The sequence below is a fragment of the Zalophus californianus genome, chromosome 6 (genome assembly GCF_009762305.2).
Source record: "Zalophus californianus isolate mZalCal1 chromosome 6, mZalCal1.pri.v2, whole genome shotgun sequence".
Taxonomy (NCBI): Eukaryota; Metazoa; Chordata; class Mammalia; order Carnivora; family Otariidae; genus Zalophus; species Zalophus californianus.
Genome location: NC_045600.1, coordinates 126,973,766 through 126,997,679, shown reverse-complemented (window position 1 = coordinate 126,997,679; position 23,914 = coordinate 126,973,766). Strand labels below are relative to the sequence as shown.

Here is a 23,914-nt window from a genome sequence, read left to right as displayed (position 1 = left end):
AACTGTTTCCCTGCATCTTTGCATGCCTGGGAATCTTTGGGTGTCAGAGATTATGAAATTTGCCTCATTGGGTCCTGAATATTTTTGGATTCCTGCAAGTCTTGAGTTTGGGCCTGGGAAGCAGTTAAATGCCTTGGAAGCAATTTGATCCTTTTGGGTCTTGCCTTTATGGTTTGTCAGGCAGGTCTAGGGCAGTGCTCAGTCCAGACTAATTATTTTCTGCCACTCAGGCAAGACTTTCCTGAGTACTTTACCCGATGTCCTATGAATTATTGCATTTTCCACTCTGACTGGTAGGAACAGGCCTTCTGTTAATATCTGAGGGGGATCCTTTGCAGATCTCAAGAGCTCTGTCTATACTTATCTTTTTTTCTGGTACTCTGTCCTGCAAACTCCAGCCACCTGGGTCTCCCCCAACTTTCAGTTCAGTCTATTCAACTCTGGGAGTCAGCTAGTTCCCACTTGGCTCACTCTTCTTTTTTTCTTTTAAAGATTCTATTTTAAGTAATCCCTACACCCAATGTGAAGCTCAAACTTACAACCCTGATGTCACAAGTTGCATGTTCTGCTGACTGAGCCAGCCAGGCACCTCTTGGGCTCACTCTTCTATATTATGTCTTGGAAACTCTCTGAAAGCAGTAACCGGGCCAGCCATATGACCATCTTGCATGTTCTCATTTATCTAGGATTGCTGTCTTTCATTACCTGATGACGAGTATGTTGAAACTATTATTTGTTTGATTCGGTTATTTCAGGTGGGTGGGTAAAAGGAGACACTGCTATCCCATCTTGGCTGGAAGTGGAAATCCAAAAAGAGATAACTTAATATAAAGACTTGTTAACTGGGCACAAAGTTGTTAACTTGTTAGGCAAAGGGTCAGGGAAAACACTGAGATATCATGGAAGCGGCAGTTATGGAAGTAGCTACTATTCCTAAGACTGAGGGAACAATGGGAGGAGGTTGGGATTCTTAAGACTTAGAATCTTAGAGGTGGGGCCCCACAGAGCTGAAACTCAGACATCAGAGGACGGGACCCTGGGCGGCAAGTGTTGGTCTCACCTGTGTCAGGGAAAACTGAATCGCATGAGCTGCTGCTGTAGGAAGGAACTGCCTCTGCTGGGATGAAGAAGCATGGCTGGGGTAATGCTCCTAGGAAAAAGAGGCAGACAGGAGAGAAAAGTCCCTTCACCCCCCGCCCCACCCTCCACTGTGCATCCTCCCTCCGGCACCCCCACCATTGGCAGTGACTAGCAAGGAGCTGCTGGGTCAGCAGAGATGTGTTTTGCCAAGTCCCAATCCACACGTCACAAACACCACCCACAGGAGAGTGGGATAAAGCCAAGAGAGAATTAGTAACCAGCATGCCAACCAAGGGAATAGTGAATAGACCTCTCAGTTAGGTGGAGAATGCCAACTCTTCTACATACTTGTTTAGTTTCCAGAGTATGAATCAGCCCTTAATGTTAACATACTGCACTGCAGGCATCATCAGAATATGTCATCAAATTATCCACAAGCCATGGCTGGCAAAAGCTTGGCTAGATTTACTGCAAAGATATATCATGGCCCGATTATAACTGCAAGAAGTTGGAAACAACCGAGGTATCCAATAATAGGGAAATGGTTAAATTATGGTATAGACAAACAATGGGGTACTATAATATTATTTTGTAATATGTATTATGTTGTGATATATTATTTTTACAGTCATGAAGTCGCTCATATTTTTACCCCTTTTGTTCTTTATTCCAACCTGCTTCTCCAACTTCCAACCAGGATGATTTTCCTTTGTATTGAAGAAGAACTTTTAGAATTTCCCTTGGTACAGGTCTGCTGATTGTAAACTTCCCGAGTTTTTGTCTAAAAAATGTCTTTATTTTGCCTTAATCATTGAAAAATAGTTTTCCTGGGTAGAGAATTCTAGGATGGCAGTTATTTCCTTTCAAGTCACTGTAGATATCATTCCGGTGTCTCCTGGTTTCCAGTAGTTGTTCTGATAGAAGCCAGCTATCAGTCTAACTGCTCATCGGGGATAAGCTCCTATAAAGATGTCTTTTTCCCATGGCTGATTTTTAAGTTCTTTCTTTGTCTTTGGTTTTCAGTAGTTTTACTATATTATACCTAGGTGTCTTCTCTGTATTGATTCCGATTGGAATCTGTTGGGGTTTTGAGTCTGTGGATTGATGTCTTTTATCAGGTCTGGAAGAAGTGTCTACCATTATTCCTTCAAATAACACTTCTGTCTGATTTTCTCGCTCCTCTTCTACTGTGACTACAATTCCAAATATGTTAGATCTTCTCTGTATATCTACTATGTATCAACTACAATCTTTACCTTGTTTTCTGTACCTTGTTTTCTGTATTATTCAGCACTTTTATTTCTCTTTGCTTCATTCGATTGTTTATTTTGACCTATCTTCCAACTAATTCTGTCTTTAGTTTTGACTAATCAGCTCTTCAACCTGTCCATGAGCGATTATTTTCGGCTACAACTTGTTTTCAACCCTAGAATTTACTCTTTTTTTTAAATCCTATCTATTTTTTAATGTTTTTTACTTCCATGGCAAACATTTCAATCTTGCTTTTTTATCTCCTTGTACAAGATAAACATCTCTGTTGGGGCGCATGGGTGGCTCAGTCGTTAAGTGTCTGCCTTTGGCTCAGGTCATGATCCCAGGGTCCTGGAATCGAGCCCCGCCTCTGGCTCCTGGCTTCGGGGAAGCCTGCTTCTCCCTCTCCCACTCCCCCTGCTTGTGTTCCCTGTCTCGCTGTTTCTCTCTCTGTCAAATAAATAAAATTTAAAAAAAAAAAGATAAACATCTCTGTTCACAGAATGTTTTATGGTTGTTATACTGGGAGTTTTAGTGTCTTGGATCCCTGAGAGTCCAAAGCTTGCTATTTTTCCAGTTCTCCTTTATATGGTCTTGTCCCCTCATGTGTCTAATTATCTTTGTGTGCTGGAAAGTACTTTAAAAATTATGTATGGAAATAATTTGAAGTGTAGGATGGGCTTACCCTCCTTCAGAGATGATTGTGAGTGCTTCTGTCAGGCATCCGGGAACGGTTACAGTTCATGACTACCTTCATTCTGGTGCCAGGCTGAGATTTTTCTGAGCCACCAAGATGACAGGAAGCCAGGATGCAATCTCTGCTCAGGCCTTGAAGTCAGGGCGAGGGATTTGCAAGGTTCTCACCCTTGGCGGGCCCCAGATTCAGACAATGTTTTCTAGTCTTGAGAGGTCAGAAAAGAATGCAGCTCAACCTCTCAGATATCTCTTATAGGCTGACAAATGTCCCAGGACAAAAATGGGTACTAGCACTCTTTGTACACCTTTCTGTGTTACTGCACCTTCTTCCCAGATCTTGGCCTAATAATTGCATGATTAAAAAAAATGTTAAACTTATCTTGTACAGTTTTTTAAAGTTTCTTTTAGAAGGAAGCCTGGCCTGAATCACCCGCTCTACCATTGCAGGAATACATTCAAGAAAAGGGAGAGGGTGCTGTTATAAGGGTCTAGTCTATTCTCCATTTGAGGGTTCCAGTAGCCAATACCAATTGTGAGGCATATGCAAGGTAATTTTTTTTTTTTAATTCAAGTGGCTCTGCCACTTATTAGCAAGTCACTTTGATTTTCTGAGTCTCAGTTTCTTCATGAAACATTCTAACCCTATTTCACAGGGTTAGAGCAGATGATGGATGTGAAATTGCTTTGTGACAAAGGTAAAAAAACAAATATTATCATTATTATTTTGATATTTTCCAAATGTAATTTTGCTTTTTACTAATAAAGGTCAAGCTCTAGAAGTTTGCAAGTGGCTGAAGTATATTTTTCAAATAAATAAAATGTTTATTAATAATAGTCAAGCTCTTGAAGTTTGTGAATGGGTTATATCTATATTTAAAATAGTTTGGGATTCTTGGTTAGTTGGATGTGATCAGCTTCTAAAAATTTATTGAGCTTTATATCCACAGTGTGGGCATTTTTATGTATATAATTTTATATTTCAATAAAATGTTTAAAAACCAAAAATTTAGATCTTATTTGAATGGGTAATGTATGCATATGGGATAAAATTTAAAAGGTAGAAAGGGGTAAAAATAGCTTTTCTTTTTATCCTGATCTTCAAACTTTCAGTTTCACTCCTCAGCAACCACCACTGTTGGTTTCTTTTCTCTTGCTCCAGGGATTACACAATGCATACGTGTGTGTACAGGTGTGTGTACATACATGATCCCCCTTTTTAAACTCAATGTCAGCAACCTGTACATGTTGTTCTGCAACGCACTTTTTTCACTTAATATAAATCATTCTGTAGCCCTACTTACAGACTCACAGTTACAGCTACTTAGTATTCTGTTGTGTGGCTATTCCATAATTTGTGTACTAATATTAGATATACCACTCTTTTGTACTATGTACCCAAGAATATTATTTACACACCGTTTGTGTGAATGTATCTTGGGATACATTTCTAGAAGCGGAACTGCTGATTTAAAGAGTATGTCCAGAGGTGCCTGGGTGGCTTGGTTGGTCAAGTGTCCGACTCCTGATTTTGGCTCAGGTCATGATCTCATGAGTCATGAGATGGAGCCCTGTGTGGGGCTCTGTGCTCAGAGGGGAGTCTGCTTGAGATTCTCTCCCTCTGCCCCTCCCCCCACTCATGCTCTCTCACTCACTCTCTCTCTAAAATAAATAAATAAAGCTTTAAAAAAAATAGTGTGTTCATTTAAAATTCTGATATATCCAGATTGCTTTCTGCAGAGGTTGTACTAAAATACACGCCCATCAACAATGTATGAGATTTGAGAGTGTTTGGGTCTCCGTACCCTTGCCAATATATTAAGCTTCTTTAATTTTCTTTCCATTTGCCAGTTTGATAGGAGGACAAAAGAAGGAAAACAAAGATATCTCCTTGCATTCCTTTTATATGGGTGAGGTTGAACATTACCATTTGTGTTCTTAGTGCATTTTTTCTAATGATCTGTTAGCCTTCTTTTTATTGGTTTGTGGTTTGCAAATATTCTTTGCTAATCTATCCTTTCACTTTGTGGTTGTTTTAGCCACAGAAATGTTTTATTCTTATGTGGCCATATTTACTAATCTTGCCTTTAGACATATAGACTCCATAGTATAAAGATGTTGATGCTCACAAAATTACTTTAAAAAAATGAATATAAACCCAATAAAAATACCAGTGAGTCTTTCTTCTTCCTTCCTTCCTTCCTTTTCTCTTTTATTTTTTTCTTTTCTCTTTCCTTTTCTTCCTTCCTTCCTTCCTCCCTCTCTTCTTCCCTCCTTCCCTTTCTTCCTTTCTTTGAAAGTAGACAGGCTGTTTCTAAAGTTTGCATGGAAAAATTAAAAATGCCTAAATAATCAGAAAAAAACTCCATAAAAGTTTAATGAATGGCAACTGTACCCATTACACATTTTAAAATATTACAAAGCTATATTAATTAAATCTGTAATAAATTACCCCAAACTGGGTGACTTAAAACAAGAGAAATTAATTCTCTCTCAGTTCTAGAAGCTAGAAGTGTGAAATCAAGGTGCTGGCAGGCCATGCTCCCTCTGAGACTCTGGATTGAATCCCTTCTTGCCTCCTACCTTCGGATGGTGGCTGTCAATTTTGGTGCTCCTTGGCTTGAGGTTACATCACTCCAACTTCCACCCCTGTCATCACATGGCATTCTCCCTGTGTGTCTCGTGTGTGTATACAAATTTCCCTCTTTTGAGGACACCTGTCATATTGGTTAGAGACCCACCCTACTCCAGCATGATCTCATCTTAGCCAATTATATCTGCAATGACCCCATGTAAAAATAAGGTCATATTCTGAAGTCCTGGGGGTTCTAACATATCTTTTGGCGGAGTGGAAGGGAATGGACTCAATTCAACCCCTACTCTGAAGGCGTAGATAGATGTCCACAGACCAGAATGGAGACCAAACTAAACCCGGATATATCTGGGGATTTGGTATATTATAAAAATGAAGGAAAGACAGAACAACTGTATAGCAATTTGGAAAAAAAAAAAGTTGGATCACATTCTTCCTTTTTATACCAAAGTAAATTCCAAATAACAAACCTTTGATTCAAGGTTTAAAAGAAGTACCGGGAGAATGAGGGAATCTTAGGGTAGAAAAAGCCTTTCTAAGCAGGACCTAAAACCCAGAATCTGCAAATTTACTTGTAAAAATAGAAATTAAGATAGATACGACATTCTCCTCACTGTGACAGCACCTCATTCGCTTCTGGTTTCTGGGGTGAGTGCAGAAGACACACAGTTACAGCTGCTCTGCTGGGGACTATGGGTGACCCTGGGCACGCTCATGGGGGCTGCAGGCAAAGCAATGCTGAGGTGAAGGTGATGGAAGACTGAAAATCGCTGAAATAAAAGGATAAGCTACCCATCACTCTGCTGGGCATTGTAGATTCTAAGACCAAATTTGACCAGTGGCCCATATCAACTTAGGCCAAGGTTGGCAGATTTCCTCTCCTTTTACCTCCGTTCCCTGGCCCCCTGCCTGTGGTAGTGTCTAATCCATCACAGCCCTCTGAGCGAGGTGATTCTCAATGCAAAAAGCCCCAGGTAGCTACTACCTACCAATACCAGATGAAGCCTACTGGCCATCATGGGCTTGACCCATTACAAATATTGCCTCCACTGAATTATGTGTTAGTGTGATACCCTTAACTTTTCCTGTTTGTCTTTAGAAGAAAGACCAGCATTCCGGGTTTGGTTTTGAAAAACACATTTGAATTTACTGTACACCTGTTCTTAGGCACATTTATTATGTCTTCTAGCATTTGCTTTTCTTCTGTTCAAGTCCTATGTCTGAAATTCGTCTTAAACTTTAGTGCCAGGATAAACTCTCTCCCCCCAAAATGCCTGGCATCTCTCTTTTTTCTAGTAACGAGAAGCAAACAACTTGTGGTTCCCTGTTTGCCTTGGCTACTGAGACACTCGGAACAAAATTAAATGCTCAATAACAGGAACTATATGAGGTCTTTTTCCTCCTTTCTTTGTCCTCATTTTATATGGCTTTTAGTAACTTCACTGTTCACATATCCTTTACTGTAAGCCACCCCAGAGCCAGAGAGCGTTTGCAGCACATGGTACAGGCCTCACTCTCTGGGCCCCCAGCCAACGCACCATGGGGTGGCCCCCTAGCTCTCTGGAAGGCTCCAGCTCTGTACTCTCCCTTGCTGCCTCAGGCCTGCTGGTGACAATGACCTCCGGAGTGTTGCCAGCCCTGGGCCACCAAACCCTCCCTTCTTCATCTCCCTAAACCCTGCCATGCTTTTGTATGCAGTCCCTTTATTAGGCTCTTCTTGATTACCCACTTCACGCAGGCCATCCATTTCTAGCCAAGACCCTGTCTGCTACCTACAGTGAATGTCCTGGGAGTGGGGCTGGGAAACAGATCCTCAGAATGGGACTGGGGATAATGCTGCATTGATCCCGGACTGAAGGAGTGAGCAACGGGACACCGGGAAGCCCCAGCATGTAGCGGCACGTCAGTCATTCAAGGTGTCACTGGTAACGTCATAGGAGAGGAAAGCAAAGCAATAGGAGATCCAAGGGCTGAGAAACAGTCCCTGTGGCAAAAAAAAAAAAAAAAGGGGGGGGGGCGGGGGACTGGAAAGACAGTGAGTCACCTCGCCACTTCTGATGGCCCCCGAGTGTGTAAGGAGGACAGGGAAGACAAACTACAGGTAGTTGTTTATGGTCAGTGCCGAACCCAAGTGGGAAATCAGAAAGCCCTGGCGGAATTCCTGCAGTGTCTGTGGTTGCGGGAGAGAAATGGCTGTCCAGGGCCTGACTGCAGGGCTTGCAGAGTTGCACTGCCAATTAAATAAATGCTCCGCCGTGTCTGGTCTCTCATGCTAAGGGCGCTGATGGGAAGGAGTGGGACCCTGAGCTATGTGTTGACACAGAGGAGGCTGAAGACTTTGACTTCTAAATCCCTTTGCCTCAGCCCCAGCCAGCCTCCCCGGCAGGAACATCATTCCACGAACACACCTGGGACATTACAGCCTCAGGACTCACCCCTCACCCTCCTCAGGGCCCTCCAGGCCCCAGGAAGAGGTTGATCCCAACATACCCCAGATGGAAGTGACCAGGCCTGCAGTGGGAGGGCAGAGCTATGCGCTAAAATGTGTGGCAGGACCTCGTCTATCTGCGCTGGCAGGAGTCTGGGAAGAATCACAGTAATGGACTCCAAGGGTGTCTGAAGGACAATGAATTATGAAAGGATTGCTGGAGCCAAACTTCTCAAAATGGAATCCAGGGTTTTAACATGTTGGCTGGAGCCCTCAGGAATGGTGTTCAAATCTGCTAGACTCCTTGTCTGAAGCCGGTGGTCAAAGTGGCCTGGAGTCAGCACCCCCGGATGCTGGCCTGAATGGACTACGGTTGATGACTCCCCGCAGCTGATACAGAGTCAGCCCCTTGGGGCAAGAACGGGGTGGAGAGTGGGTATGGAGGGGTAAACAGAAATTACCCAGCACTCTCACTACCTCTGTCCTTGATAGTGATGAACACTGAGGCCTCCTCATGAGCAGCATTTTTAATGTGTTGATGAAGGGGTGTCCTCAGGCCCACCTCTGGAGGGCATCGTTAAGGGGTGCACCATAGGCCACGGTATTAACTTCCTCTGGCTGCCATAACAAATAGCCGCAAACTGGGTTTTATTCTCTTTAAAGTTCTAAAGGTAGAGTCCAAAACTGAAGTGCGGTCACGGCCATGCTCTCTCCAAAGCCCCAGGGGAGGGTCCTTCCTTGTCTTTCTCAGTGTCCTCTTTTTATAAGGACACCAATTGCTATGAACGGAACTGTGTTCCCCGGAAGTCATGTTGGAGCCTTAACCTCCAGTACCTCAGAACGTGACTGCATCTGGAGGGGTCTTTAAAGACATAATTACATTAAAATGAGGCCTTAGGATGGGCCCTAATCCAACCCGACTGGTCTCTCTAAAAGGAGATCGGACACACAGATAAAGAAAGGCTGCACATCCACGTGAAGAGGCACGAGGGTGGCCATCTCTGAGACAGGAGGAAAGCAAGCCTGCAGACACCTTTGACTTCCAGTCTCCAGAATTGTGAGAGAAGAAATTCCTGTGAAGCTACCCAGCCTATGGTGTTTGTGAGGGCAGCCCTAGCAGACTGGTACACAATCACATCGGATTAGGGCCCACCCTAATTCAGTGGGACCTTGAATTATCTTTTTTTTTTTTTTTAAGATTTTACTTATTTGAGAGAGGCTGAGAGAGAGCGCAAGAGAGAGCATGAGTGGGGGGAGAGACAGATGGGGAGGGAGAGACAGACTCCCCGCTGAGCAGGGAGCCTGATCTAGGGTTCAAACCCGGGACTCCAGGATCATGACCTGAGCCAGAGGCAGACGCTTAACTGACTGAGCCACCCAGGCGTCCCAGACCTCATTTTAACTTGATCACATCTGCAAAGACCCTACTTCCAAATGAGGTCACATTCATAGGTCCTGGGGGTTAGGATTTCCAACGTACCTTTTGGGGGACACAGTTCAACCCATAATAGCCACCAGGGGATCAGTTGGCCAGTTTAGCTGGTATGCTGTCCCCAGGGACTCCAGCTTTCAGCCCAGTTCAGCCAGTGAGAGGCACTGGCAGAGACCGGTGGGTGGGAAAATGGGGTCAGAGGACTTATTCTGGTTCCTTCTCACTAGGAAGTGAAAGCTGGCTCACTCTACTACAGGCCTGTCTCTGTCAGGCAGCTTTCTCCACCAGGCCCTCTCTCTCTACAGGTTCTGGTAGCTCTTCTTTTTGTGCATCTTCAGGCTTGCGGGGTGGAGAGAGGGCATCAACAGCTCCCCAGTGTTGCCAACTGCCCCCAGTACTGTACCCTCCCTCACTGGTTTCCCTAGACCCCCAACTACACATTTGCAGTTAGCTCCTTTACGGACTACTCCTCCATCAACCGGTTGGAGTGAGCCCTGTTTCCTGCTGGGCCCTGCCGATTACCAGGCCATCTTCCAGGCTTCTTTTGGGGTTGGGGCGTGGTGTATTTATCCGAGCAGGATTCTTCCCCTTTGCTAGGCAATTCTCTTGATTACAAATCTTGGGGATGGTCCTCAAGGACCAAGTTGGGGGCAGCCTTGATCCAGACTGGGGATTTCATAGGCCGAAAGATGGATATTACAAGATCCAAGAGGATTTACCGTAGTTCCACTGCAAATAGGCAGTTTCTTTCCTTTCTCTGCATCTTGTGCGTGGTTTTTGCTTCTTCCATTGAGAAACGGTCTTCCTCCACCCCTTGCACTGGGCCTGGACTCAGGAAATGCTTTGGCTGATGGGATGGTAGCAAATGTGAAGCAAACAGACTTGGAAAGGTTAAGCACACTATTCTTAGACCTGAACCACCATGTGAACAAGCCCAGCTGGGCTGCCGGAGATTGAGAAACACATGGCCCAGTCACCTGCTGCCTAGCTGACAGCCAGCCAACCAGTGAGTTAGGTGTTTGTACATTTGTGGTTTCCACACCACCACTGACATTGGTTACCTTCTTGCCTTTTCTAACTTCCTCTAACCCCAGTGTTCAGCGGTCAGAAGGCGAGAAAAAAAGCACTGAGGAGTGGCCGAAAAGGTAGGAGAAAACCAGTCACGTGCAGAGTCCTAGAAGTCAAGAGAACAGTGTTTCTCAAGGAGTGCTCAATTATCGCAAATGATGGTCGCTTAAGGGGAGTATTGAGAATGATCCATCAGACCTAATACCACAGGTGACCTTTAGAAGAGCTTTGGTGAGGAACAGGGGAGAGAATGCAGAAAACTTTTTCAGGGAGGGAACTGGCAAAGGGAGAAGTGGGCAGTCGTGGGAGTAAGACCCAGTGTTTGGTGCTACGGCAGACAAGGAAGGCAGACGAGGAAGGGAGGGCAGCAGGGAGGGGCGAAGTGCTACCAGGCCAAATAAGGTGTGACCGAGAGTTCCCCCAGTTTGCAATCTGATGACCTAGTGAGAGCCTGGTCAGTGTGAAGCAGAGGGTAGGGCAAGAGGCAGAGGTCAGGCGGGAACCACTCAAAGTTTTTGCTACAGGGAAGGGCACCAGAGGGAGCCAGGGCTTTGTTTATTCAATGTGGCCTTGTTCTGGTTTGCATGCAAAGCATGTGACTATTTGGTGAAGAGCTAGCAGGGAAGGCAGAGGAAGGAGAGGCAAGACTGGGGTCCCGTGACGAGGGGATGGGATCCAAATGACTCTCTCTCCCCACGTACAGAGGCAGGTGCACTGGCCACGGATGGAATCCCAGCCGCCAGAGTTTCAACTGATAATTCACGCGTACTCCCAAGAATCTACTAACATTGCTCCATGATCAGGAAGGACTGGGTCACACATTCATCACTGAAAGCTTCTACCTCCCATGCCTGGCACACCAGTTCCAAGCTGCCATCCCAGCTGCAGCCCCTCCGCTGAGGCACGCGGCATGCGGCAGGGTCCTGCCAGTTGGACATGGCTCCGACACGGCCCGCTCCCTTCTTCCCCACAGGCCTCACGTTCTGGCCCCACTTCCTCATCGTTTCAAGAGGAGAGCAAGACCCACCTTCCCTGGCTACTTCCATCCACCTTTCTGGAATGCTTTCTGCCCTAGGCTTGTAGCACACAATTTTCACCCATTAATAATAATATTAATAATCAATTATTAATTGATAATAATCAATTGATAATAATCAATTATTAATATTATATTAATAGTATTACTATCCCACATAACTGTTTCATTAGCCAGACAGCTCCCCACCCTGGTTATCCATAGCCCTTGGCTATTAGGAACACAAGGGTGAAGCCGACCGCGGTGATCAAGGATCAGAATTCAAGCATCGTTTCTTCCATGTGCTCATGAGTCACTAATTTCTAGATCTGTGGAAAAAATGAGGCTTGAGGGAAATGAGTCACTCACATCTCAGAGTATACTAAAACATGCCCTTCTACTTCTAAAATGAATCACAGAGAGCAACTTAACACACATTTTCAGCTACAGAAAATACATGAAGGAAAGAATTATTAAAAAGTTCCTTTATAGCCCACAAGGGAATCTCTCGATGTAAACCAACAAATCTGGATGAAATACTTTAATCCAAGTCTGAAACTTCCCATGCTGTAAACCTTCCAAACTAGTTAAAAGCCAATCTAGTTAAAAACTGGAAACTGGGATCTCCTAAACCTCACAAGCCCCACCCTTGGTTTTCACTGACCCTCTCTTCTGTCTGGAACCCCCGCTGTCCGCACCCAAAATTAAACTCAAATGTCTCCAGACTCAAATTCTTAGTCTGGACTATTCCAGCCTATTTGTAAATACACTGTTCTTCAAGTGTTCTGTTTCTGTTCTCCCCAACCTTGTGCAAGGGACTGTAAGTTCCATAGGACCAAACTGTATTTTTTCTTTGTATATATCAAGAAGACCACCTCAGAATACTTCACACATACCAGATACTCAACAAATGTTGACTAATTTATATATGAGACTATTCTAGAATACTTTTCTGGCTAATTACTACTATTCTGCAGGTTAATTTTGTTTCTTCTTATGATTTCGACTTGACAGCAGGATCAGTAAACTACAGCACACAGGCCGAATCCAGCCCATGAGCTAATAAGAATCTTTTGTTTTCAACATTCCTTAAAGAAGTATGCAAACCCTGGGTGACAGATGTTAAGGAGGGCACATGATATAACACGTGGGTGTTATAGAAGACTGATGAATCGGGGCACCTGGGTGGCTCAGATGGTTAAGCATCTGCCTTCGGCTCAGGTCATGATCTCAGGGTCCCAGGATTGAGCCCCACGTCAGGCTCCCTGCTCAGGGGGAGCCTGCTTCTCCCTCTCCCTCTGCCTCTGCCCCTCTGCCTGCTTGTACTTTCTCACTCTATCAAATAAATAAAATCTTAAAAAAAAAAGTGATGAATCACTTACCTCCACCTCTGAAACTAATGATACATTTTATGTTAATTTAAGTAAAAAGATTTTTTTTTAAAAAGTATGCAAACCCAACACTATAATCCTGCATAGCCTGTAATATTTACTCTCTGGCCCTGTATGGTGTACTCCTGACAGAGCCTCTAGACAAGAATGTAACAAATGAGTCACGCTGCGAGAGGAATGACCAAAAGGGCCCTCCGAAACCCGGATGGCCCTCGAGACACCTCTCGACAAGATGTTTGTTTATCCTATTAATTTAGCAACTCGGCTCCGAGCACCCGATTCTGTGGACAAAACCCAAGGGATCCGACCACTCTGGGACTCACTGTAGCTGCCCCTCACCTTGCTCACCGTAGGTGAGAAACAGTGAGTAGGGAAAATAAGTAGCAATAGGAGGAATTCAAGTTCATAAAGAAACTTCCTTGAATTTAATAAAGATGCTAAAAATGTTTTTTGCATTTTTTTTAATATTTACAGTTTCTTTTTTACAAAGTTCTGTACATAAAAATAAATATACAGAAACAACCCCATCAACTGTCTGCATCAGTAATCCTCGCTGGTGGGCTCACCATTTACAAGGAAGACATCATTCAACGCAACCTGTCACAGAGACTGTCCTACCAGCAAGGACTTCTAACGTGAAGAAGCATCACTAGGTCTCTTTTATCAAGATTTTTTAATCACCTGGAGGGCTTTATCTACCAGCTAGCAATTACCCATGAAATCAATGACTGCAGTCACTGGCTTTAGTGAAGTGTGACCGACTGTCACTACCACTAGTGGTGATGTCTACATCCTACTCGGACTTCAACCGTTAAAGATGCAGTGTAGTTAAGGACAGAAACAAACCCCACTCCCCTTGGCTAGTCACTGTGAAAAGTGTGCGTAAGGCAATTGAATTGAGGGTTACGGATTCATCTTGCTAATGTCGAAAGCGACACTAACAAGATTCTTAGCCTCATCCACCCGATGACGGGCCTCTGCGTCCAGGTCTCCAAGAGCAGGCTCCACCTCCTTCACCAGACAACGGGTTGTAACCTAGGATGAGAGAAAGGAGGCAAAACAGTATTGGGAACATTCTGCATAAAACATAAAATCGTGAGCCTGACATGCAAAGCACTATGAAGATATGGATTCTATTCTCACAGACCTTTTCATAAAACCTGTAGCTACCATGTGAAAAAAATACTTTATTCTGTGATTGCACCTTGAATTACTTTCTGGTGGGAATAAAAGAAGCCATCTAGCTTCTTGGTCTTAACTCCTCAGAAACGTAAAAACTCCCCAAAACACACAAGAAATTTGCCCCAAAAAACCTCTCAAGATGGCTGGATTTAAGTATATGAAGGCTTCTGCGACAGTGCTTAATAAATAAAATGCATTCAAATAAGGACTGTGCAAGCTACAGAAAATAAATTAAAAAAAAATCAAAACAGAATGGAACTTGCCCCTTCTATCAGTCAGACCTGGGTCACGTATGTGCCCTTGCACTCACTCCTAACCCCACCCACTCATTAGCTTCCCAAAGTTAATGGACATTTGGTGACCAGGTTGAGTGCTCAGGCTATAGGCCAGCGAGACCTTAACTGAGGTGGTTTTGCTGTGGGATCTTTGGGCAATAACTCCCTGTGCCTCAGTTCCTTTATTTGTAGAACCGAGCAAGTCAGAGAGTATCTGCTCAGGATCGCTGGGAACACTGAAAGAGACAATGCACAGAAGCAAGCCATGCATTACATTTTCTACAATGGGGGCGCCTGGGTGGCTCAGTCGTTAAGCGTCTGCTTTCCGCTCAGGTCATGGTCCCAGGGTCCTGGGATTGAGCCCCGCATCGGGCTCCCTGCTCCGCGGGAAGCCTGCTTCTCCCTCTCCCTCTCCCCCTGCTTGTGTTCCCTTTCTCGCTGTGTCTCTCTCTGTCAAATAAACAAGATCTTAAAAACAAAACAAAAACATTTTCTACAATGTCCACTCCTCTCCTAAATATCCCTGCTGTTTGCTCTAAAAAATACCCTTCCAGCATATTTTTTTTTAAAAGATTTATTTAGAGAAAGAGAGAGGGCACATGTGTATGGGGGTGGGGGTGCGGGGCAGAGGGCGAGGGCGAGAGAATCTCAAGCAGACTACCCACTGAGTAAGGAGGCGGATGCAGGGCTCGATCCCACGACTCTGAGAGCATGACCTGAGCAGAAACCAAGGGTCGGATGCCTAACCAACACGCCCCCCAGGTGCCCAGAGGGGATGGGGCTCAGCCTGTACGGGCGGTCCCGCTTGTGTCCGCGCTGCCTTAGAGCCCACATTCCGGCCTCCCCGTGGTCCTCCCAAGACGCCAGCAGGCTTCCACGCCTATGCCTCCGCAGCACCTGCACAGAAAGCCTCTCCTCCCATGGAGAATAAAAGTATTCAGCCGAGAACTGGCTCCTCCACAAAGTGTTCTGGTGCCTTTGCCCCCTCCTCCTTCGGGATTCATGTGGAACTGCTAGCAGACCACAAGCATGACTTATTTTCATTTGTGTGTGAGTCACGTCTTCCCAAAAGGATGTGAGGGACCTCAAGAATGGGATGCGGGGCGCCGGGGCAGCTCAGTCGGTTGAGCAGCTGCCTTCGGCTCGGGCCATGACCCCGGGGTCCTGGGATCGAGCCCCACGTCGGGCTCCCCCTGCTCTACAGGGAGCCTGCTTCCTCTGCCTGCCACTCCCCCTGCTTGTGTGCCCTGTCAGACAAATAAATAAAATCTTAAAAAAAAGAACGGGATGGAGACAGACAGCGACCATATCACCTAGAGTGCAGAGGGGGTGGGGGCTGCACACAGAAAAAAGCGCTGAATAAACATCTGTCCGTGTCTCCTTGAGAAAGTTATTTGTAAGAAACAAGGTGGCCCCGGCTAAGAGGACAAAAACCACAGTGTTCTAGCCCCGTGACGCTCATCTGAAAGATGGGCAAGCTATCCCTCACCCTGCTTACCTCTTCCTTTTCCAGGGCCGTGTGGGACTAGGGTGAGATGCTTAAATCCGAGGGTCACCATGACAGTTAAGCACCGCAGCAATGACTCACCTCCCTTTTCGATTTCTTATTCAATGTTTGTTTATTTATTTTTTTATTTTTTAACACTGATGGGACACTGAGGCCAAGGAGGTTACAGGCCTCCTGGAAGCAGGACCTACACCCACATCCATGCCCTGGGACGCTGGGCAACAGGGGCACTGGACTCACCAGGTTGGCAACCGCCAGCCATTAAGGGGTGTTTTGCATGTGTTTCTTTTATTTATCTTCATAATCCCAAACTTGGGAATTAGCTTCAATTTATATATAATAAAAGAAAGATACAGAATCTTATTTTTAAAAGGCAAACCTACCCTGTAATTGCTCGGAATACTTTAGTGTCTGGTACTCACCACCTCCCCGCAGAGGCTTCCTGTCAGACTTTCGGTTTGGCAGGACCGATGAAGTAGAAGGCCCAGGACTGTCTTCTTCGGGAGGCTTTCTTGCAGTTCCTTTGTAACTTTTCCCTTCTTGCATGCTGTCCCACATTTCAATCTTCTGTCTCCTTTTTTGTTCTTCAAGCTGAAAAGAAATGCACGTTACAGAATGAATTCATAAGCTACCATCTTTCTCAAAGAAAATGCTAATTTTGATGATTTTTTTATTTAAAAGTCCTTTAAACCAAACCTTCACCTGTTTTCTTTAGTTAGTAACACTGCTGTCATCTAGTGCAATGAGTTTAACTCACAGAAACATTTTTTTTAGGATTTTATTTATTGGGGCACCTGGGTGGCTCAGTCAGTTAAGCATCTGCCTTCGGCTCAGGTCATGATCTCAGGGTCCTGGGATGGAGCCCCGTATCAGGCTCCCTGCTCAGCGGGGAGTCAGCTTCTCCCTCTCCTCCCCACTCATGCTCTCTCTGGCGATCTCTCTCTCTCTCTCTCAAATAAATAAATCTTAAAAAAAAAAAAGGATTTTATCTATTTGGGGGGGGTGGGCATGAGCAGGGAAAGGGGGAGAGGGAGAGGCAGAGTCCCCACTAAGCAGGGAGTCAGACTTGGGGCTCAATCCCAGGACCCTGGGATCATGACCTGAGCCGAAGGCAGAGGCTGAAGGCAGACACTTTACCGACTGAGCCACCCAGGCGCCTGTGTTTTTGTAAACTATTAAAGAAAGCAAAAAGTGTCACGGAAGAAAAAGTACCAATTCAGTTCTTCGGCAACTTGCCCACAGTAGGACATTTTTGTAACACAGAAGAACTCTGACTTGGGATGGGTGAGCGTGGCTGCCAGGCCTGCTCTGTTGCCGCCTGGCCGAGATACCCGAGGAAAGCCGCTTAATCCCTCTGCTCTACAGACTGTGGGGATCCAAAAAGGGCAGATGTGAAAGTGTTTTGAAAGTCAAGTACTACTGGAAATATAAAGGAAAATTAATCTCAGCAGAAAACTGTGCACAATGCGCACTTGAGAAAGCTTGTAAGCACACAGTGAGCAGGCTCCCAAGGTGGGAGGGGAAACCCAGCGCACCGGACCTTTGCTCTGCTTCCTACTCCTCGAAGGGCAACCTGCCTGTTGAGCAACCAGGTGCTGCATCTTACATATGCACAAACCTTCGTGCACTACGTTTCTCATTCCCCATGGAAGCCAGACCAGAACTGTTCGCTCTGGTTCCAGTTAACTGCGATGTCACTGGGATATGTGAGGAGATGCCTTAGTAAGCACATTTCCAGAAAATTTCTCCACGCCTTTCAGGGTCCGCTGCTAACCCCTAATACCTGGCACCTCATGCTTCCACTGTGTGCAAGGACAAGAGGCCCAGGGCTCGAAGGCTAGCCTATACTCCTGGCTGACATGCCGAGCCCCAGGACATGGAACACGGCGGACAAATCCTGGGACTGCAAACAGGAGAGCTGATTCAGCTGTGCGTCAGGCAGACTCCCATCAGTTCGTTACTATTGCTCTGCTTCTAAGTGTAGGAGACAGAACCCCATGCGCTGTAACAATCTTAAAAGCGAACACAGGCTTTTGTCCCTTTTCCAAGTTTGGGGGGCTCACACTACAATTTTATTTTATTTTATTTTTTTAAAGATTTTATTTATTTATTTGAGAGAGAGAGAATGAGAGCCAGAGAGCACGAGAGGGAAGAGGGTCAGAGGGAGAAGCAGACTCCCCGCTGAGCAGGGAGCCCAATGCGGGACTCGATCCCGGGACTCCAGGATCATGACCTGAGCCGAAGGCGGTCGCTTAACCCACTGAGCCACCCAGGCACCCGCACTACAATTTTAAAAAGTGATCTTTTAAAAGGATTATTTTCAGCTACATCAGCAAACTGCATAAATGATCAAGCTAAACACACACAAAAAACTCAGACGCTGAAGTCATCAATTCTGACATGGAGAAGGAACTCAACTTATTCTACGGCTCTTGGAACAAAGCAATAATAATTAAATGGTTGGAGATCAGCAAAGAAAAAAACTAAAATAGAATGGCTCAAAAACGGCATCTATGTATACTATGTTGCCATTTCAATGAAAAAAAATTTTTTTTTTTTTTTTAAGATTTTATTTACTTGACAGAAAGAGACACGGCAAGAGAGGGAACACAAGCAGGGGGAGTGGGAGAGGGAGCCCAACGCGGGGCTCGACAGGGCCTGAGCCGAAGGCAGACGCTTAACGACTGAGCCACCCAGGTGCCCCTCAATGAAAAATTTCTATGTGTGTTTATATATCGATAAATATTTCTAGAAAAATACCTAAAAACCTAAGATGGAATGCTTGGGCAGCAGGAGGTGGAGGAACAAGATCAGAGACTTAATTTTCATGGTACAGATGTTTATAACAATTTTTTTTTTTTACTTTGTAGGATTTAAAAATTTAAATAAGTTAACAGCAACGTGGCATTCTAAGTTAGTGATTGTGTTTAAGCTAAAAAACTGCAACTGAACAGAGAGGAAGGCTGCCGAGACAGGGGGACCAAGGAGAATGAATGTGTGGAGTAGGTGTGGCCTTATTCTGTCCCTTCCTCCTGGGCTCCGGCCAAGCTGGGGAGACCAGCCACGTCCCGGATGACCACGCAGAAACCACAAGAGCCTCTAGCGATGGCAGAAAGGCACAGGACCCTGGAAACACCAGAGACACAGGCAAAACCAACAGGAAAACCCATTTCTCTGCTGCCTTAGAGCATGCAGAGGCTCTCTTCTGAGAGGACGAAGAAGGGCCCAGAAACATCTGCATTGAAACTTCTTAAGAGAGCAGAGACTACAACTTGGTTGTTTCAGTTATACACACTGGGTCAAATCTGGTGGGCGGTCTTGCTCCTGTGAAGGGCAGCACAACCCACCAGATGCTCAGGTCATTTCCAACAGTTGTCCTTGGTTCCTTGGTTCTTCTTCACCCTGCCCCTCCTACCGCTCCCCAACGAAACCATGTGCCCTTAAAAAATCTTTCAAAATCTCCTGCTCCCCATCTCACCACTGCTGCCCTTCCCCTGGCTCTCCTTATTTCCACTGAAGAACGGCCCCACCCAGTTAGATCATGTGAGATACGTGGCTTGAAAGAAACAACGGAGCAAGAAGCTGAACGTGTACTCTGTGTGCCCAGCGGCATGGCACCGGAACACACGGTTTTGGGTGAGAATACAGTGCGAAGAAACCACTGAAAAGCAAAAAGGTAAATAAAAGAACACCTTTTTAAAAGAGTATTTTCCCCATAAACAGTTAAGATACTGCACAAGGAAAGCGTGCGGACCGATACTGAGCTAAGTGGAATCGATTCTGCCATAATTAGTTGTTCCAGTACCTGCCCTGATGGGTGGGGAGGACATGCAGGCAAACATGCTTATACACACACACAAACACACATTCTTTTACCCACAAAGCAGCAAAATATTTAAGACCATGTATTCAAACTAAAACCAGCTCATACCTGTCTTAGTTTTTCCTTATGCTTTTCAACTTGTGCATTTAATTCTTCTTGCATTTTCAAACGAGCAGCTGCTAAAGCCTCCTGTCGTTTAACAACAACATCGGGTTCTAAAATGTCAGGAAAAAATTGGAGAAAAAAAGAAGCTCTTGAGGGTCCATGTTATTAGAAGGATACAGAAGTACCGATGTCAGGCAATGCAAAAACATGTATTTTACATGAAAATTCTCCTGTTGTGCATAAATTTTACTGCTTATGGGGGCAGAAGACTGTCCTACCACCATAATTCTTAGCCCTAGTTAAAGATCCAGGGCACCAGAAATCCCTATTAGAAACATGTATTTCTGGGCTCCCTCAGCAATTCCAATTCAGAGAGTCTGGCATAGCCCTGTGACTGACATGTAAGTGGTCTCAGGGGCACCCTGAGACTCCATTCCACAACCTGGACATCTAACATCCAGTCTCCAGGCTGACCAGAATTCAAGACAACAAGGGAAGATAAAGTTTTCTGACTATTAGCCAACACTTATTTAGCCCAGATCCATACCACAAAGAGGTAAAGATCCTTAGGCATTTTGCCCTTGTTTCTACAGAAAAGGAAAATCCTTCCAATTAGCATTAATGCAAACTAGCTCCCCAGCTTTATCTACGTTTTATCTGCTTTGTAAAAAATAAAGCAGAATTATATAAATATATTGTCACGTTCTCTATCTACTCATCTGTTCAGACCACCATGTTAAGAACCACCACAGGGCAACTACACAGTGGTGTGGCTAATTTTTAAAGAAGAAAACAAAGTAGAACTACATGTTCACATCAGCACTTGCCAAAAGTATAAGCAACCATCACTACCTACACAGTGGTGGAAAAAGAGCAACTTAACTGAATCCACATAAACTGGGCCAAAGTATTGTGGTGCAGGTAGCAACGGGTGTGTGTCGGTGTGTGTAGTGGGAAAAATGATTGGAACTCTATCTTTAGAAACAAAACAAAATTACAGTTCCACTTCACAGAAATGAAAATTTTGGTAACGTGTGTAACTATCGGGTCATTCTTAGAATAAAATCAAGTGTCGATTTTTTTAACCAAATGTTCCTAACAAAATTGTGCAACAGCACAACATAATACTTTTGACCGCACATTTACTTTTCACAGTGCTTCACGAAAACAATTAAGCCTCTTTAAAAACGTCCAGTCTAGCATCATCTCATAAACCTACTCTTCAGTTGTAAGAGTGGGCCTCCCCCCGTGAGCACTTCACTCGTAGAGATGGCTTCACCAGGTGACTAACACTGCCACCCTCTTGAAATCCTGCATCTTACGCAAATGTGTAACTGTAATCTGTAGTTTGTTGTCATATGTACAGCCAACAATCAAAATGACTGAGAGAATGGCAGGACCACAGTTTCTTGGGAGAGAGGAGAGGTATGTTTGAGTGAAGGACATTCTTAAGTCTTTCCACTAGTTACTCCTTTTGTGTTACACTTGCTTTTCTCCCCAAACCCAGTAAGTGTGCTGAGTCAGAAGAGTGATTTGTATTTAACTGAGCTGTCATTCTCAAAACGCTTGACATTTCTTTTAGGTATGTCCTCAGAAACTAGTTTCTACCTCACGAAAAGGCTACTGTTTCAGAGGGACTATGTTTTCGAAACAGCCAAGAGTAATTTGAAATCAGATCTGATGAGGAAGTTGTGAAATCAAAGTGTGGTGGATATAAAGAACCAAGGCTGAGTTTCTTGTCACTCGCAATGGTTCTAGAGATTCAACAGGCAGACCCACAAGTATGGAGAAGCTGTGAAGTTTTCCTTTCAATCCATCCCATACATGAAAAACCGTTCTGCAAGATATGCAGTGAGTGCTCTACACACCATCAAGTAGGTTGTCCATCTCATTAAAATCTCTGAAATTTAAAAAAAAGCTGTTGCACATTCCCCAAAATCAATCCAGAAGCATAAAATGGCTTTCCTTTCATACAGATTAGAATCATGAACTTCTTACTCTTTCTAACAGACTAACTTTTAAATACTAAAAGAAATAGGCGTAAAGCCACTGTCTTCTCTTCTGTTACCAGGCACTAACCCACAGCAGCTGCAGCTCGGTCCAGCTGCCTCTGTCTCAAGGCCCTCAGCCGGGTGGAAAGCTTCTGAAACACCACGTAGAGAAGGATGCAGCTGAAGACGATGTACCAGCCGTAAGTGGCTAGCAGGGAGCCCACTGAAAAGAAGAAAACAGTTTTCAGGAAACTGAAAGTCATACCACTACTAGACTTTTCCATAAAATTCAACGAAGGCAAAGGAAGCGTAGCTCCTGCCCTCAAAACCCTCCGGGTCTAGTCGAGGAAATGGCCTTCTAAGTAGGCAGTTAAAAGAGAAGCGAGCACAATTCAGGGGTCACCGAGAAGGGACTTCTCAACCACCAGGGGAGTTGAGGGGCAAGTCCGGAGGGCGGAGGGCACCGCAAAGCGGGTTTTGATGGGTGAAGGGAAGTTTATCCGACTCAGGAGGGCAGAGGCCTTTCAGACCTCAGGAATTTATAGAAAGCGGGGGGGGGGGGGGGGGGGCGTGGGAGCCGACAAAGCGCCGGGTATGGAGCGGGAGGGTGACGCGAGGCCTGGAGGAAAATGCCCAGGGCCGAGAGGCCTCAGTCTCCGCAACCCAGAAGGGCTTGCTCGGCATAAAGTAAAGGATTCGCGCAAAACAGGGCCCGACGGCGCCGCCCGGAGAAGTGCGGCTCCGGGAGAGCCTCCGCGAGCGTTCCAGGCCCTCCTCCCGGACCTGCGTGCGTCGCCACCCGGCTGCCGGCCAGGCCTCCCCAGGCCTCCCCAGGCCCGGCCGGGTGCGCAGCAGAGGACAACCCACCGAACATGGCGACGCCCGGGGGAGCTGGCGGTACGAGCCCGTGGCCCGCGGCCCGACTCACCCGTGACGTGCAGGTAGCGAAACCCCTCCGTCTCCAGGGCCGGCCGCGCGGACAGCAGCTGCCCGTCCCGCTCCATGGCCGCCGCCCAGCCGCGCGGCCAAGCCGAGTCAGCTGGAGTCTTTCGCCTGCCGGCCCGCCCCTACGTACACGTGGCGCGCGCCCGAGACCAGCGTCCCGGAGTCCCGGCCAATCGTGACGCGACCCGGCCCTGAGGGCTCGGCCAATCACGGCGAGGGCGTGGCCAGCCGGGCGGGGCCGGGAGAGCAGGAGGGGGCGGTGGCAGTGGCAGACACGTCGCTGCTGGCCGGGATGAAGCCGTGTGACGGGATCTCCGGGCCGACTCCCTCTGGCAGGTTTACTTTTGTACTGATTGCGCACCGAGGTCACGGGGGGTTAGGGGCCGCCTGGAAACAGGATTTGCGCCCACATCCTTGCCCCGGGCCCATTGGGCAACAGAACTCGACCGGCAGAATCCCGGCAGATGAGGGTTGCCGCCGGGGTCCGCCCCCAAGGGGTGCAGATGAAACCCTGGCAGCCTCCTCCTCCAGCTGACCCCGGTTGCATTTCAGGCTAAGGAAGTCCCGCCGACCCTCGCGGTTCTCCTCCCCCCCCCGCCCCGCCCCGAGCCAAAACCTCTTGGGAAAGAATTAAAGCAGTGGCGCCAACACGTATCGACTCCCACTGGGTGTCACAGGCAGTATTAGTTGTTTATGATAGTTTCCTGGCTGTTGCCTCGCCTGCAAAGCCCTCCTCCACCGCCTTCCACTCCTCTCCCATCACTCCGCTCCCGAGTCTACTTTCACCACCCTACTGGAAATTTGAGCTTGAGTGTTTTTAGAGAAGGCTTTGACGTGAACACACCTAGCTGTGTCTCGAGAGGAGGGTTGAGAATCAGGAATACGGTTGTGAAAAGACAGCTAACGGGATGACGTCAGAGCTTTTCTTCACCTTGAAAATGGGCTCTAGAAATGGGGAAATGGAGGACTCTGGATTTTGTCAATTAAGGCTGTAAAGACAGCCATTGACTTGATGAGTTTAGGAGGGAGAAATTTTATGCCCTCCTTGATGTTTTCCTCTCGCTTGTAAAAGGTGATGAACCATCACTCTTTGTTTTGAAGTGGTTTCTCCCTCCATCTGGCATCTTGCAGGAAC

The 23,914-nt window shown here is 46.0% G+C and overlaps 1 protein-coding gene across 2 annotated transcripts; it reads right to left on the bottom strand.

Moving 5' to 3' along the window:
• Positions 1-13,395: 13,395 nt before the first annotated feature.
• On the bottom strand, positions 13,396-22,919 carry SELENOS (selenoprotein S). Of its 2 annotated transcripts, none has more exons than XM_027572568.1 (5): positions 22,763-22,919; positions 21,923-22,057; positions 19,847-19,953; positions 16,338-16,506; positions 13,396-13,986 (listed from the first exon to the last, which is right to left on the bottom strand). In XM_027572568.1, the coding sequence occupies exons 1-5, from the start codon at positions 22,836-22,838 to the stop codon at positions 13,907-13,909; spliced, it is 567 nt and encodes a 188-aa protein (XP_027428369.1). In that variant the 5' UTR covers positions 22,839-22,919; the 3' UTR covers positions 13,396-13,906. The 2 variants fall into 2 exon arrangements, with proteins under 2 accessions (XP_027428369.1, XP_035584173.1); XM_035728280.1 differs by lacking the exon at positions 22,763-22,919 and adding an exon at positions 22,618-22,714.
• Positions 22,920-23,914: the final 995 nt, after the last annotated feature.